The sequence below is a fragment of the Salvia hispanica genome, chromosome 6 (genome assembly GCF_029641045.1).
Source record: "Salvia hispanica isolate PSC_SH4W2 chromosome 6, Shi_PSC_v1, whole genome shotgun sequence".
Classification (NCBI taxonomy): domain Eukaryota; kingdom Viridiplantae; phylum Streptophyta; class Magnoliopsida; order Lamiales; family Lamiaceae; genus Salvia; species Salvia hispanica.
In genome coordinates, this window is record NC_142697.1 from 45,268,544 (window position 1) to 45,285,275 (window position 16,732).

At 36.0% G+C, this 16,732-nt stretch overlaps 2 protein-coding genes across 13 annotated transcripts; both read left to right on the top strand.

Annotated features, from left to right (window-relative positions):
- Positions 1-282: 282 nt before the first annotated feature.
- Positions 283-10,428, top strand: LOC148923906 (uncharacterized). Of its 12 annotated transcripts, none has more exons than XM_089060151.1 (10): positions 1,300-1,587; positions 1,817-1,998; positions 2,081-2,182; positions 3,709-3,777; positions 4,195-4,266; positions 8,143-8,320; positions 8,393-8,522; positions 8,633-8,938; positions 9,004-9,111; positions 9,881-10,428. In XM_089060151.1, exons 6-10 carry the CDS (start codon positions 8,145-8,147, stop codon positions 10,274-10,276), a joined length of 1,116 nt encoding a protein of 371 aa, XP_088916277.1. In that variant the 5' UTR covers positions 1,300-1,587; positions 1,817-1,998; positions 2,081-2,182; positions 3,709-3,777; positions 4,195-4,266; positions 8,143-8,144; the 3' UTR covers positions 10,277-10,428. The 12 variants fall into 12 exon arrangements, with proteins under 12 accessions (XP_088916274.1, XP_088916270.1, XP_088916269.1 ...); XM_089060150.1 differs by having other exon boundaries at positions 3,709-3,765; XM_089060153.1 differs by having other exon boundaries at positions 3,743-3,777.
- On the top strand, positions 283-16,107 carry LOC148923907 (putative disease resistance protein RGA1). Its single transcript, XM_089060174.1, has 3 exons — positions 283-350; positions 1,122-1,168; positions 12,618-16,107. Exon 3 carries the CDS (start codon positions 12,676-12,678, stop codon positions 15,838-15,840), a length of 3,165 nt encoding a protein of 1,054 aa, XP_088916300.1. The 5' UTR covers positions 283-350; positions 1,122-1,168; positions 12,618-12,675; the 3' UTR covers positions 15,841-16,107.
- Positions 16,108-16,732: the final 625 nt, after the last annotated feature.

The window sequence follows — 16,732 nt, forward strand, 5'->3', positions numbered from 1 at the left end:
CATGTTTCAATACGAAAATGAGTAGATTTAAATTTCATTTTTCTTCAAATTATTTATAATAATCGGAGACAAGTCTATTTCGTTTCTCTATGATTTATCCATATGAACTCTATTCGGTCATAAGAGATTTTGTTAGCCTCCGAAATTAAGTTACCGCATCAGTTGAAAATGTAAATAATAAATTTGAACTATCATTAAAACAATCTATTTCTTGAAGAAGTCATTTGTGTAAAAATACACGAATTTTCCTTCTAATCTTTTTTTTTTTAATCTAAACTCTAGTCCGCAGCGTGGCTTCTTCCATAGCATCCCGTCGTTGTCTCTGTTGGCCATCACACTGCCCATAGCAGGTTAGCCACGGTCTCTCACCACGCTTTCCGCTCTTCATTGTACTAAATTTATTGTATCTGAATTTTTATTTAAATTTGTGGCACAAAGATATGGGCTATATTGAAACCCGGAAATATAAATCCTGAAATGAAATAACGAGAATAATATGAATTATATTTTGTTGCCTTGAAATGATACTTCTCTCAATACACAGATATTGAAAGACTAAATTTCTACTTTATTCTCTAATAATGTCCATCTTTACTTAATTTAGCTAAATCGGTACTATTATCTTGATTTGTCTCTTCATTCCAAGATTCTAATAATGTCATTTTTAAGTCAACCTGTTCAAAACCACTGTTGAAACAACTATAAAAAATTACTCCCTCTGTCCCGGATAATTCGGGTCACTTTGACTGGGCACGAGTTTTAAGAATTATAATGAAAAGTGGGTTGAAAAAGTTAGTGGAATGTGGACCTACCTTTATATATTAGTTTTATAATAAAATATGAGTATGAATGAGTTAGTGGAATATAAGATCCAATGCCAAAAATGGTAAAAGTGAAATGGGACAAATTATGTGGGACCGACCGAAATGAAAAACTGGGACGAATTATCCGGGACGGAGGGAGTATAAAATAAAGCTAATAATCATATAGATTCTCCATAAAAGTCTAGGTCCCAATCAACCCCCGCACCTTGCCCTCAAGGTGAAAGTCCACCTTGCCCTAAAGGTGAGGATCAAACTTTGACATTGATTTTGCTAAATATGCAAATCCTTTTTTAATAGGTCATTGCTGCACTTAGTGGTCCGCACCATCGTCCGCAGCCGTGCAGGTAAGTCCTGCTCTCTCATCGCTCTTTTCAGTCTTGGGCCATGTTTGGTAGGTGTGATAATTCATCTAGGGATGGAAATCCATGAACAAAAATGACATTTTTGTTCATGGATTTCCTGACATTTTTGTTCATGGATTTTCATCCCTAGATGAGTTATCATCCTTACCAAACATGCCATTAATGTTTTATTGGAATGAATTAAAACTAATGTGTTGAATGCTAGAGATTATGTTTAGAGCCTTAGTTAGAGATTAAGAATTTGGTTACTGTTAAGAGGGGTTTTCCTCTTGAACGTTGGATTCTCCTGGTAGAGCATAGAAACAACCACTACAAAAAATGCGCTATTTACCGACGGAATTACCGACATACACAAATCCGTCTGTGATTACCGCCGGAATACCGAGGGAACAGTTCCGTCGGTAATTTTCTCACTTTTTTTAGTGGCATTTTATTGTACACGGAATTGTTTTTCTCTATTTGTTAATGTAAAGCTATCACCGACCGAATTGATCTGTCGGTAATCTTAAGAATTAATTTAAATATTCCAATACACAATAAGAGAATTAAATAATCTTAAGAATTAAATTAAATTTCCAAAACACAACCGTTTGCTGAAGTCATTCATTCTTCTGCGCCGAGCTACACCAGTGCCGTCGCCGAGCTGCAGCCTACGCCGTCGCCGAGCTACAGCCTGCGCCGTCGACGAGCTACAGCCATCGCCGTCGCTGACCTACAGCCACCGCCGTCTCCTCCCCTCAAATCGGCGGCATTCTGTTTTCTCGACTCCACCCTTGTCCACAGCTCTAACCTCCAATTTTTGAAGAATTAAGGTGAGAATCCCCTTTTCACCTATCCATTACACCATTTTTTGAAGAATTAAGGTGACAGCGAATTCAAATATTGCAAGTGTAGGTTGGATTTGGGGGAATTGGTTGAGTTTTTCTTAAATTGGATTTGCTAGGGTTCATTTGAGCGCTCTCTTCCACCACTCTTTTACTTCACATTTTCACAGAGGTATTACTCTTCATTCTTCTCCTTTTACATGTTATGTTATAATAAGGGTTTTTTCTACTTAATATTATCAATATATGTAGGAAGTTTTTGTAATGTGTTAGCAGAATTAATTGTGAGTGGGTATATATGCCATCACTGGTCTTCTAATTGTGAGGTGATATGTAATGTGTTAGCAGAAAATTTGCTCTATTAGAAATTTGCTTTACGTTTAGCTGATCTGTTTTGAGGAAACTCGAGTCTCTTTGAGGGAACTCGAGTCTGTTTCGATACCATTGTTGCTGTTTAGATACCATTGCTGCTAGGATCAAGTGCTTCTTCTACCTTCATTTGTTTAGACTTATATGATTTATATCTCCATTTGCTTATTTTAGTCCGATGGTATATTGGAACAGAATGTAAAATTGTTTTGCATAGTCTGAGATTTCCTAATATATGGCAATGGACATAGATGCTTTCTTCTACTTGCACTTTTATGAATCCAAGAGCTATGCACGAATCACGATTCAATGGCCATTAAGGTTGCCTAGGATGGGATATCTGCAGTGAGACTGTTACATGTGATAGAGTTTTGGAATGTACTACTTAGACTAAAGTTTCTTTGTCCATGGCTGGTCTTGATGTTGGCCATTGTGTTATAGTTATAGGACCAAATATTTTGCCATCACATGAGTCAGTATTACCTTCTTATTGGATTTAGGCAGGAATATGTTAAGTGTATCAGCTGTGATCACTGCCTTGTACCAGTAATTCTAGTTGTGATTTTATTTTCTTTTCTATACAGAAATGTTAATTAAAACACATCAGATCTTCATGCTGTAAAATGCTGAGAAATTGATCTATAAAGTGTTCCTTGTCCTGTGTTGCATCATTGGATTAGTTAGTCATTCATCTTGTAACATCATTTTTTAAACAAGGAAATGTGAATCTTTGGGACTATCCCGTTATTTTTTCTTGATCCAATGCTTGCTTATGGTTAATGACAACTTATGTGAATCCAAGTTAATTTATCAATATAATGTTTCTATTTTTCAGTTTTGTTGTTACCTCTTCTATTTTTGCTTCTGAAATTGTTCATTCTGTTTGTTCTCTTCTTTCTCAATCATCTTTAATCTGCATCTATGTACTTGAAACCAACAAATATCCATGATTTTACAAACACCAAAATGACCATTACCATTTAAATATCCATTTAGCTTTACGATCTCCTCAGCTGTACTTGCCATGCTGGAGCATTCCACCTGAAACTGCACATACGCAAATATATTATATTAAAACTAACAGTTTTATTCTAATGCCTTTCACAGGGTTCTTTTCATTTTCCTTTCTTTTGGAACGAAGATGGACTACAATACAAATTTTATTAAATATTTTGCATGAACAGTTTCAGATTTAGTTAAATCTTTGCAAAACAATTTTATCAGTTTATGATATTCAAGTACTCTTGAAGCAATTCCAATATAGTTTCAGTTTATGTCATACGCATTGATATGTACTGATTCTTTTTTCCCTCTTGTTGATTCATGCAGATGTTAATGCTTTGGTCTAACTAATTTTTCACAGGTGATCTCTTTCATGGTGATGAGGTATTCTAAAAGGTTCTCACAAGCTTGTGGACAAAATCCTTTACAGCTATGGCACCTAAATCTTTTATTTTTATCAGTTTTATCTGTTAAGAGTACTGAAATGAAAAACCACAGGTCTTTAGGTCATATAAAGAGAGGAGAAAATGCAAGAACTACATACATACAATAATAAAACCCGGTGGTAATTTGCAGACATAATTATGACAACGATGAGTTATGTAGCTTTCATTAGTCATTTCGTTAATGTGAGGATAACAGCTAATTCATTCTGCTTTCTTTTCTGATCGATTTTTTTATAACAGCACCATGTTTGTGAATTTCATTCATCCTAGATGGAATTAAGTCAGTATACGTGCAACAAATCAATGTTATTTCACAAACTAAGTATAAATAGGGCATGTGTACTGATTAATCACCATTTTTTTGCAGTTGTCTCTTATTCAACGAGCGGAGCTAGGAGATTTATAGCTTGGAGTTGAAGAGAAGAATTTAGCTCCAAGGGTAAGCCGCTTTCCGTTTATTTTCTCTTATTCACGGTCATGCCTACACTCATTTGTTTAGGAGCATGCCTTAGTGTTAGAAATTGGTGGCTAGGCTTGGGGTGGAGCTTTCCTAGCTCCATCGACTTGTTGTTAAGGTGAAGCGAGTGGTATACTATGTGATATTGTTGTGTTATTGTATGATATGTGAAGATGCTTTTATATTTTGATGAATAAATAAGCTGAATTTTCAATTAGGAATTATAAAAATGAGTGGAAATCGCCAGTGGATGTATAGACGTATACTTCCACATGGTGAATTTAATCCAGAATTTTTGGAGGGACTTGACAATTTCATCAAGTTTGCAAGTGGTAAACCTGCATATATGGATGGAGACAAAATCAGATGTGCCTGTAAAAAATGTGATAACAAGTGCTTTAGAGACACAGATGAAGTAGAGTATCATATTTCCAGGTTTGGTTTCGTAAAGAATTACCACATATGGAGGTTTCACGGTGAAAGATCAATAGAACCATCTGAAAACATAGTCGAAAACACAGTCGAAAACACAGTCGAATCAGAATCAGAATCAGAATCAGCTGGAAACATCGGAATGGATTTTGAAATTGGAGCACCTAGCACTTACCACACAATGGTATTAGACGTTGGTGGTCCTCAATTTAACAATGAGGAGGCAGAAGAGCCACCAAATCCTAATGCCCAACAGCTTTATGATATGTTAGATGCAGCTGATAATGAGTTGTGGTCTGGTTGTAGGAGACATTCACAATTGTCATTTGTGGTTCGACTAATGAGTCTTAAGGCAGAGTATCACTGGCCGGAGAGATGCTATGATCGGCTTACTGAGTTGATAAAAGAGGGGTTGCCCGATGGGGACTTATTACCTAATAGCTATTATAAAACCAAAAAGCTATTGCGTGGCATGGGATTACCAGTTGAAAAGATTGATTGTTGTCCAAATAACTGTATGATCTTTTGGCGGAATGATAGTGAACTACATACATGTAGATATTGTGGGACTTCACGTTTTAAGGAACAATCTGAATCCCACAAGAACAGACAAGTGGCAGTGTCAAAGATGTATTACTTTCCTTTGACTCCTCGACTGCAAAGATTGTATGCATCTAAAGCCACAGCAGCAGAAATGCGTTGGCATGCTACATCAATAGATGATGAGGTGATGCGACATCCGGCCGACTCTCTAGCGTGGAAGCACGTAAACAATATTTTTCCAGATTTTGCATCAGAAAGTCGTAACGTGCGACTTGGTCTTTCAACTGATGGTTTTCAGCCGTTCGGACAATTAGGACAACAGTACTCCTCGTGGCCGGTTATTTTAACTCCCTACAATCTTCCTCCTTGGTTGTGTATGAAGGAGCAGTTCATGTTTCTCACAGTTTTAATTCCTGGTCCACGTAATCCTAAAGAGAAGTTGGATGTTTTCCTTCAACCATTGGTAGAAGAATTGAATCAATTGTGGGAAGTAGGCGTGTCCACCTATGATATTTCATTGAAGCAAAATTTTCAAATGCGAGCAATGTTGATGTGGACCATAAGTGATTTTCCAGCATATTCTATGTTGTCTGGATGGAGTACTGCTGGAAGATTGGCTTGTCCTCACTGCATGGGAAACACTGATGCATTTACGTTGGAGAAAAGTGGCAAACAATCATGGTTTGACAATCATCGAAAATTCTTGCCCCAGAATCATCCTTATCGAAAGAACAAAAGGGCGTTTCGAAAGAATAAGATGATTTTAGTGGACCCACCAGAATCAAAATCTGGAGAAGAACTCTTGAATGAGATAGAAAGATTGGGTCTAGTTAGAGTGATGGAGGACTCTAATGGGATGAATAGAATTTTGTCTAATCGTGCTAGTTCAGGTTGGAAGAAAAGAAGCATATTTTGGGATCTCCCCTACTGGAAAGACTTGTTGATTCGACATAATTTGGATGTAATGCATATTGAAAAGAATGTGTTTGATAATATCTTCAACACAGTGCTTAATGTCCAAGGGAAGACTAAAGATACAACTAAGTCGAGGGAAGAATTGAATCAATATTGTGCAAGACCTGAATTAAAGCGCGATGAAACAACAGGAATGTTTCCAAAAGCTTCATACACCCTTGACAATCGTGAGAAGAAGGTCTTATGTGAATGGGTGAAAAGTCTTAAGTTTCCGGATGGATATGTATCTAATTTGGGTAGATGTGTGGACTCGAGTAAACTCAAGTTGTATGGAATGAAAAGTCACGATTGCCATATATTCATGCAACGCATACTTCCTGTTGCATTTCGTGAGCTTCTTCCACAAAATGTTTGGAAAGCGATTACAGATTTGAGTATGTTTTTCAAGAACTTGACAACTCGAGCAGTTAGAATGGATGATATGTGCAGGCTTAGTGATCATATTCCGATAATCTTATGCAATCTTGAGCGTATCTTTCCACCTAGTTTTTTTGACTCAATGGAACATCTGCCAGTTCACTTAGCCGATGAAGCTCGCCTTGCTGGTCCTGTTCAATATCGATGGATGTATCCATTTGAAAGGTATCTTAAGAGGTTGAAAAACAATATAAAAAATAAAGCTCGAGTTGAAGGCTCCATAAGCAATGCTTATTTGCTAGAAGAAGTGTCTACATTTGGTTCATACTATTTTGAGGATCATGTGAGTACCAAGATAAGGAACGAGCCTCGTAACTGTGGTGGAGAAAGTTGTAGTGGCATTAACGAGGATCCAGATGCTCCTTCTATTTTCAAAGAAACAGGACGTCCACTTGGAAAAATGTCAGTAAGATATTTGGACAGTTCAGAATACAAGGCTGCACATACTTATGTTCTACTCAATTGTCCCGAAGTTTCAACCATTTATCTGAAGTAAGTAGTAAAATACCGAAAATGTTTTCCTTTCAATCCATATTTCTATACATATGCTTTATATCTTTTCTTTTTGAAAGGTTGTTTGAAGATGAAATGCTATCAGCAAATCCAAGACTATCAGATTCTGATCTAGGAGACATGGTTGACACACAATTTGCTGAATGGTTCAAAAGATTTGGAGGGAATCAGGGCCCCTCTGACATGAACAAATATATCCAAGATCTAGCAAAAGGGCCTTTAGTAAAGGTCAAAACATATCATGGGTATGTTATTAATGGATATAGGTTTCACACCATAACACGTGAGTCAAGTCAAGCCACGATGAATAGTGGATTGTGCATTAAAGGTGAGATATATGGCAATGAAGAGATGAACTTTTATGGAAGATTATTGGAGGTTTGTGTATTGGAGTATCCTGGTTTCCCACTTAAGAGCATCACATTATTTAAATGTGAATGGTTTGATCCATCACCTTCTGGGACATTAATTCATAAGGACTTCGGATTGGTTTCTATAAACCACACTCGCAGGTTATCCAAGTTTGAACCATTTGTGTTAGCGAATCAAGCTAATCAAGTGTATTATTGTTCGTATCCTAGCATGAATCAATCAAGAAAGGATTGGTGGGAAGTATGCAAGGTCAAAGCAAGATCTAAAGTTGAAGTTCCAAATCCGGTAACATCTTCAACAGTAACTGAACAACCACCGTTTCAAGAGGATGAATTGCATATGTCATTGTTGGATTGTAACCAAACGATAGGTGATAGCATTCCAGTACTTCATCCAAATGGTGGAATGGTCGACATCGATGATTATGATGGATACCCTTCAGATGATAGTATAATAATTTCTGATGATGACAATATTGCAAATGATGATGATGATATATGATAAGGTTAATTTTTTCTATGTTTATTGATTTATTTTGATGATGACGGATATTGTTAAAAATGATTTTTGCCATGATCTGCGCTAACATTCAATTACTTATTTTAGATATGGATCGTCGCGTTCGTCATGCTATAGGTAGTGGACAGACCAGCAACTCATCTCATACAAGACATACTCAAACGCAGTCAGCACAAACTTCTGGTGAAAGGGAAGAGGAGACCGTTGAAGCAACTTCTACTATGCTTGATAGTAGGATTCCACTTCAGAGGAATCCATATACTGGGTTTGTTATTAGTTTACTAATTATTACTTTCACATTATTTATCAATAGTTGATTAATATTTTGGTGTTATAGGAAAATAGCCGATCACAGTAAGATGTCAAGGGTGATTACATCTTCATTTCATCAGATTCAAAACAATACTGGGTTTAACTGGAAAAGGACACCTGTGGAAGTCAAGGAGCTGTATTATGAAGAATTTCGAGTAAGTATTATTTTTGTTACATAGAAAACTATTTTGATTTGCACTAACCTGAGGAAGTCAAGGAGATGTATTATGAATAATTTCGAGTAAGTATTTCATTTTTTGTACAGAAATCTTTTTCTTGGCCCCCCGAATGGGAGAATGATGTGAAGAAAGCATGGGGACAGCGAGCTGGTAGAAGATACTCGGATTATATTAGTGAAGTGAAGGATAGGTACAATAAAGGTCAACCTAGGCCAATTTATGTACCTCAAGAGATGTGGGCAGGATTGATACTTTACTGGCAAGATCCTAATACTGTCAAAAGGTCAATTATTGCAAGTAAGGCCAGACGATCTGAACCAGATGGACCTGGTACGGGCATGAGGACACATTTAGGAGGGTCAACGTCAGTCACAGAGAAATCTCTACGAATGGTAAGTGTTTTTTTATACGCTACATATATTTATATTTTAACTTATATTTATATTTTAATAAATAGGCAGCCGAGAGAGGTGTATCATTGAAGGATGTTGCATATGCCGGATTCAAATCACTCCACACCTATAAAGATGGGACATACACTTGCAAAAAGGCTGCAGATGTCGATGTAAGTTATAGTATATATTAATGTAGATGTTCTTTATAATACATGACAAGCTGGCTATATCTTTGGATTATCTTTACAATAAATGACAAGATGTGAAAACACAAGAAAAAAACAGCATGGATCTATGATAGAATTTGGACCTCCCTCTCGATTAATAAAAGGATTTGTTGAGATATTTAGGGTTGGAAGAAGACTAATTAAGTCTAGTTTTGTATTGGATTTTTGCTTTGGGCTGCTGGCTACCTACATGAAGCATGGTGATAGGGTTTAGCTGCAAATTTGAGCTGAATGTATTCTGATTTCCATATGTCATACTGGAATTAGGTGGCTAGCACATAAATTTTTTGAATTTCTTTTATTTGGTGATTCCTTATACTGGCAACATGCAAGATTGCTTAGTATATTGGGAAATATATTAAATTTGGTAATGAAAGAAAGGAAAAGTTATTAATGATATGATATTGTTATTAAAACTGCAGCAGTGGATATTTACTATTATCTGAAGTTGATTTCACAACATGGATATGAGATTACAAAGTTTGGACTCTAAATGCTATCACAACACAAAAACTATCAAATCAGGGGTATAGGAGAGGTCAGGGGGTGGGGGGTCTGGTTTAGGGGGTAGGAGAGGTCAGGGGCATGGGAATGAAGAAGTTTTCATGAACAATTTGTTATATTGGTTATTTGTTATCAATTATTCAAGTAATATGTTTTTTGAGGTGTAGTTCAATGTTTTAAGTTATGTGTATAATTTTTTATTATTTAGGCGAAGGTGCAAGCGATTGCAGCAACAAAGGGCGAAAATCCAAATTTGAGTGACATCTTCATCAATGATGTTTGTGGAGGAAAGCTCGACAAGAAGAAGAGGATGTTCGGGATAGGAAACTTGGCATCTAACCTTGTGTTCTACACCTCGACAGAGTCCGCAAGAGCACAAACCTTGCGAGATGAATTGCGTGATGAATTAAGGGCTGAATTAAGGGCTGAATTAAGAGGAGAAATAAGGGAGGAAATTAGGGAGGAAATAAGGGGGGAATTTCGACAAGATTTAGATGCGCAAAGTGTCAAAATTTCAGCAATGGAGGAGAAGATGAACCGGATCTTGATGTCTCAACAATCCAATTTCTCACGACTCATTGATGATGATGCTTCACAGACCTGATACATATTGATGGAGGAGAAGATGAATCGGATCATGATAGTCCCAACAATTCCAAATTTGATATAAACTTCCTATTTTGTGTTTTTTTATTCGTACTTTGGTTATGTTTAACTAATATACCTTTTATCTATCATATCTTCATTATTGGATTATTTTGGCTATTATAGGTGATTTGACTGTATAAATGAAAATAGGTGTCTCACACTCTCACTGTAAATTATAGAATCAATTTGTAAAAAATACTTATTAATTACCGACGGAAATGATTTAATTACCGACGGAAATAGTGGAATCTAGTTACCGACGGAATTGGTATAATTACCGACGGAAATTAGTGTGAACAAGAAATCGGCATTTACCGACGGTTTCGCATTACCGGCGACAGAAATCGGTCGGAGAATCCGTCGAAAATATTACCGACGGATTTTATCTTTCGGTAACTATTACCGACGAGCAATTTACGTACGGGAAATTTTGGTCGGAATTTCCGTCGGTAAGCACATTACCGACGGAATTTGGGGAATTACCGACGGAATATTCCGTCGGTAAACAGCGCATTTTTTGTAGTGAACAAATACGGCGGCAGAATGGGGCTGAGCGCGGGAGTATTCTCGTCGGCAACAATTGATTTAGGATTTTTGTAATTCAAGCCAAGTTGGGCGAAATACTGATTTCATTAATTGGTTGAATGAATAAAATGATAACAATCTATGCTATTTATCAAACAAGTTAACAATATATGGAAATATACAGTGAATCAAACGATAAATAAATAATTGGGAAAACCTAAGATATGGGGATCGTAACTGTTACTTAACTGCTGATTCTTGTTTTATTTTGTACTCCACAGTAGTACATCTCCCAACTTCTCTGAATCAATCCATTTTCAACAATTGCAAATTTATTTTGCTTCATCTTTTGAGCTTGTAGAATCAGTGGTTCCTCGGGCTTGGAAATTTTTTAAGTTAACTAAGCCTCGAACTATGTGTTGTTATCATGGGAGAATCTTCTTCAGCTCTACCACTTGTATTCTTGCATCTTCTTCACTATTTCCTTGTGATTCTGAAAGCTTCACTTGAGCTTGGTTTGACTCTTTTTCCCCCACAAAACATCTCTCAAAACACCAAACTCGACACTTCTCTTACAATTTACAAATTCATGTAACTCCAATGCAACTAGGTTCAACTTCAACTCAACTACTCCTTAATCTTCTTGGCAATCTTGAGCATCATTTCTACGATGATATTCTTGCCTCTTTATCTCCAATGTTCTAGATAATTTTCCAAAGCCAGTGGAGATATTTGTTCAAAATGTTGATAGCTGCACCCGGAATCTTCTTCATCGATTCATTCATTTTTTCGATTTTTTTCTAACATAACTTTCCGACCATTGAAAAAGGGTTGAGCTGCCGAATTCGTTAAATCAAAAAGTATATGTTCTAAGAAAACATAGGAATTCAATTAAGAGGGAACATCTTTTTTGGTCCACGAACTTTGTCAAAGTATCATTTTAGGTCCGTGAACTTTGAAAATATCATTTGAGGTCCATCAACTATGAGTTAATATCATTTGAAGTACTTTTTTACTATTTCCAAGTTTTTCTAGACAGAAATACCCTCAATACCTTAAATGGTATATATTCTTAATAAACTTATCATATACTCATATTTTTTAAAAATATCTTTACAATATATTTTTGATGAAATTTCTAAATATAATTTGAGCTTCAATATTATCACTTAATTTTGTGACATGCAAGTAAAATTGCTTCTTCAATTTTTTTTATATTAAAGAATTTTAAAATTGAATAAAGAACTTTATTTAATAATAAAAAATTAAATAAGGATATTTTCTTGCATGTCACAAAATTAAGTGATAATATTGAAGGTTGAATAAAAAACTTTTTTTAATAATAAAAAATTGAATTAGGATATTTTCTTGCATGTCACAAAATTAAGTGATAATATTGAAGGTCAAATTATATTTAGAAAATTCATCAAAAATATATAGTAAAGATATTTATAAAAAATATGAGTATATGATAAGTTTATTAAAAATATATACCCTTAAAGATATTGAGGGTATTTTCGTCTAGAAAAACTTGGAAATAGTAAAAAAGTACTTCAAATGATATTAACTCATAATTGATGGACCTCAAATGATATTTTCAAAATTCACGGACCTAAAATGATACTTTGGCAAAGTTCGTGGACCAAAAAAGATGTTCCCACTTCAATTAATATAAATTAAAAAGAAAAAAGATCTGAATGTTTGTCCCACATACGAATAAAAAGTTGTAGTAGTTTCACTTAACTAAATCCTACCATTGGATTGATTTTCAGGATAAATCAAGAGGAGATAACTTAAGGAAGAAATAAAAAACAGCTCCAAAACACATAAATGGCGGATGTTATAGTTTCAGAAGTGGTAGGGAGAATTGCAACCATGTTAGAAGATAAGATTCGGTATGAAGTCAATTTGGTGAAAGGAGTGAAGGATGAGCTTCGTTCTCTTTCCAAGAAGCTCAAGACGATCCAAACGGTGTTGGATGATGCAGAAAAGAGAGGAGTGAATGATGAAAGTGTCAAAAGTTGGCTGAAGAAGCTCGAAGCCACGGCCTATGAAGTGGTGGATATTTTGGATGAATGGAACTATTCTCTTCTCAAAGATAAGATAGAAGGCTCGGCTGAGCCTGAGCCTGAGCAAAAGATAGGGTGCTCCTTCATCAAATCTTCTTGTTTATGTTTCAAGAAAGTTTCTGTTCGTCGTGATATTGCCAAGAAAATAGAAGATGTGAAAGCTATGCTTGAACAGATTTACAAGGAAAGAGATGAGTTTAACTTTGCCATCTCTTCGCCTGCAACTGATCCAGTACAGATGCCTGAGTCTCACCGAGAACAATCCACATCTTCAATTGACTTCAAGAGTGTTTATGGGTCGGACATATATAAGAAAAGGGATGACATAGTCAGGAATATGATGCTTAATGGTGATGATACCCAAATTCTGTCTATAGTAGGGACAGGGGGACTTGGGAAGACGACACTTGCTCAACTTATTTTTAACGATCCTCAGTTTGAGAAAGATTGGTTAAAAATTTGGGTGTGTGTTTCTGATCCCTTTACTGCGACCGCAGTTGGAAAAAATATTGTTGAAAGTGTGGGAACTGAGACAATTCCTCCAAATACCAACCAATTAGAATTGGTATTACGAAAAGTAAAAGCATCCGTTTCAGGGAAAAAGTTTCTTCTTGTCCTTGACGATGTTTGGACAGAGGACGATAAAAAATGGGAGCCCCTTAGAATCAGTCTCCAATGTGGTGCGGTAGGTAGTAAAATTCTGCTGACAACGAGAAAGGAAACGGTGGCTAAGATGTTTCGTACCTTAGACGATGATATGTATTACCCAAATAAGCTTAGTGAAGAAGAATGTTGGTCTTTATTGCGCTACACATCTCTTCCGGGAAAGAGTGAGAAGGAATGTGGAAAGTTTGAGGATGTTGGCAAGAAAATAGCTAGCAAGTGCAATGGATTGCCTCTCGCTGCAGTTGTTTTGGGAAAACTTTTGCAGTTTAAGGATTTGGAAGGGTGGAAACATGTAGAGAAGAGTGAAATATGGCAATTGGAGAATGCAAATGTAGATCTTTTTCCTCATTTGGTTTTAAGCTACAATGAATTGTTCCCAGCTCTTAAACGTTGTTTTTCATATTGTGCCATCTATCCCAAAGATCACAAAATTCGTGCGGAGATTCTCATAGAAGAGTGGATGGCGCAAGGTTATCTTGGCTCTGATAGTGGAAATGGTGAAATGGAACTCAAAGGACGAGAGAACTTGAGAAATTTAGCAATGCGTTGTTTGTTTCAAGACATTGAGAAAAGTGAGTCGGGGGAGCAGATAGAATGGTGTAAAATGCATGATATAGTACATGATTTTGCTCTGTTTCTTAGGAAGAATGATGACATGGAGAGAAATAGTTGTCAAGTTTGTGATTCTTCATTGCTTTCTCATGTCCAAGAATATCGGAGTCTATCTTGGTATCACAGACCCCCTCCAGTAGTTGAAAGGGATGGAAGTTGTAAAGTTTGTGATTGCATGAAAAGTGTTAGGGTGTTCAGAATTAGGAATGGCCCTCCGATGGGAATGGAAACACTGATTCACTTGAGATGGTTGGATATTAGTTGGATTAAATTGTCAAAGGATGACCTCGAAATCATATGCAGGCTTTATTTCTTGCAAACTCTTCTCTTACATATGTGCAAGCTAACAGAGATACCACAACAAATTGGGAGTTTGGATCAGTTAAGGCGACTTGACTTAAGTTCGAATAGAGAATTAAAGCAGTTACCGGATGGCATGTGTAAATTGGTTGAATTGCGATCCCTTTCCTTAAGAAATTGCTCTCTAGAAGTGATTCCACAACAAATAGGGAATTTGGTTCAATTAAGACGACTTGATTTAAGGGAAAATAGAGAATTAAAGGAGTTACCAGAGAGCATGGGCCATTTGGTTGAATTGCAAACTCTTTCCGTAGCATACTGCAGTCTAGAAGAGATTCCGAGGGAAATTGGGAATTTGGTGCAGTTAAGAGAACTTGACTTAAGTTGGAATTATGTATTAGAGGAGTTACCTGAGAGCATTTGTAGTTTGGTTGAACTGCAAATCTTGAATATTGTATGCACTAGTATCAACCGCATCCCTGAAGCATTAGGTGAGTTAAGTAATCTCCACACACTGGAACTGTGTCCATTCAAAGTTGGAAGTGAATACAACAAGTTGGGTTTTCTGAAAAAATTACACCGTCATATTACCGAATCTCTACAACTGAAAATCTACTGGAGTAGTATGTCTGAAATGGTGGAATTGGTTGAGGATGCTCGACGAGAACAATTAAAGACACTCCTTCAAAACCTCCAAGTTCTCTTTATATCTTTCGAGGGTAAGATGAATGAAAAGGAGCAGTCATCAACATCATTATCATCAATGTGGATGGAGTTTGTAGAAGCTCTCGTGCCCCATTATAAGTTGAAGAGACTGGAAGTCAGTGGATATGAGGGCTCCAGGCTTCCGCATTTTATGTCATCACCCCTCAACTTTATAAAACAGATCCGTTTGGAAAATTTGAGTGAGTTATCATCATTGCCAGCTATGGGGAAACTACCTTTCTTGGATGAGCTCTATATTTACCGTGTAGAGCAATTGATGTTTGTCGGAAGGGAGTTTTTAGGAATAGATTCTTCATCTGTTGTTGCATTTCCTAAACTCGAGACACTGAAATTTTATTCCTGCAAGAAATGGGAGGAGTGGGAGGACATAACGGAGGAAGAAGAAGAAGAAGAATCCGCGGCCATCTCCATCATGCCATGTCTCACACACTTGTCTATCACTTGGTGTGAGAGTTTGAAGAAGCTGCCGCATCGCCTCCTGCATAAGGTCTCCTCGTCTTTGCAGTTGTTGGATATTAGCTATTCATCAGAGCTGATAAAAACATACGGAGAGGACAAGGAAGGTTCAGCTTGGAGATCCATTTCCCAACATAATCCCAAACTTCAACTTCAACAATATTAGGTCTAATGATATTTATGTCTTTCTGTTTGTTTTATTTTTTGATATTGAATTTGGGATTGTTGATTGTGGATTGTGATATGTATTTTATGCTTTAATTTCATTAGACGGATACTCTTTTTCCTTCATGGTGTTTTTCCCTCTGGGTTTTTTCGCCATGGAGGTTTTAATGAGATCCGGCCTTGAGTGATCATTCTGTGGTCTCCAAGATTTAGGTTTATTTTTATGGCTTTTTTTAATTGTGTAAATAATATACTCCTATTTAGTAAACTCGATTGCTTAAATATAGATATTAAATGATCCATTTCTGTTTCAGGTTGAAAAGAAAGAAGAATGAAGAAAATAGGTAAATGGAAGAAGTGAAACTATGCATAGAGAAGAAACGCACTTCAAACAAATTAACTAAAAACTTCACTAAATGCTGAAAGCTGAGTTAGCGATACGGCACCGACTCACTAACATATCTGTAATCAATGTTGTATAGTCTCTTTAATCAAAGCATAGCATCACATCTAATACTATAATTAGCGTGTGTGCAATCAACAATTTGTCAATAAACAAGTTACTAAAAATAAAATAGAATTAACCTTTCAATTTCTTTTAATATTAATACAATGATATATAAGGATGGTTCGAATTTAAAATATAAAATAATTCTTCATTGTAAAATTTACTTATAATTTAATCGAAATTGATCTATGTTCCATTTTAATTTATAAATTACTACACATATACGAATAATCATAAAAATATTTTGATACTATATTAAATCATTCAGCAGGATTCATTAAATATCGTTCTTAATTAATTTTAAATCTGTATACTAATAATAATTAGCTAGTTTTAAGTTTGTGTTTGATAAATAATTAATATTTTTTATTTTAGTATATGCATG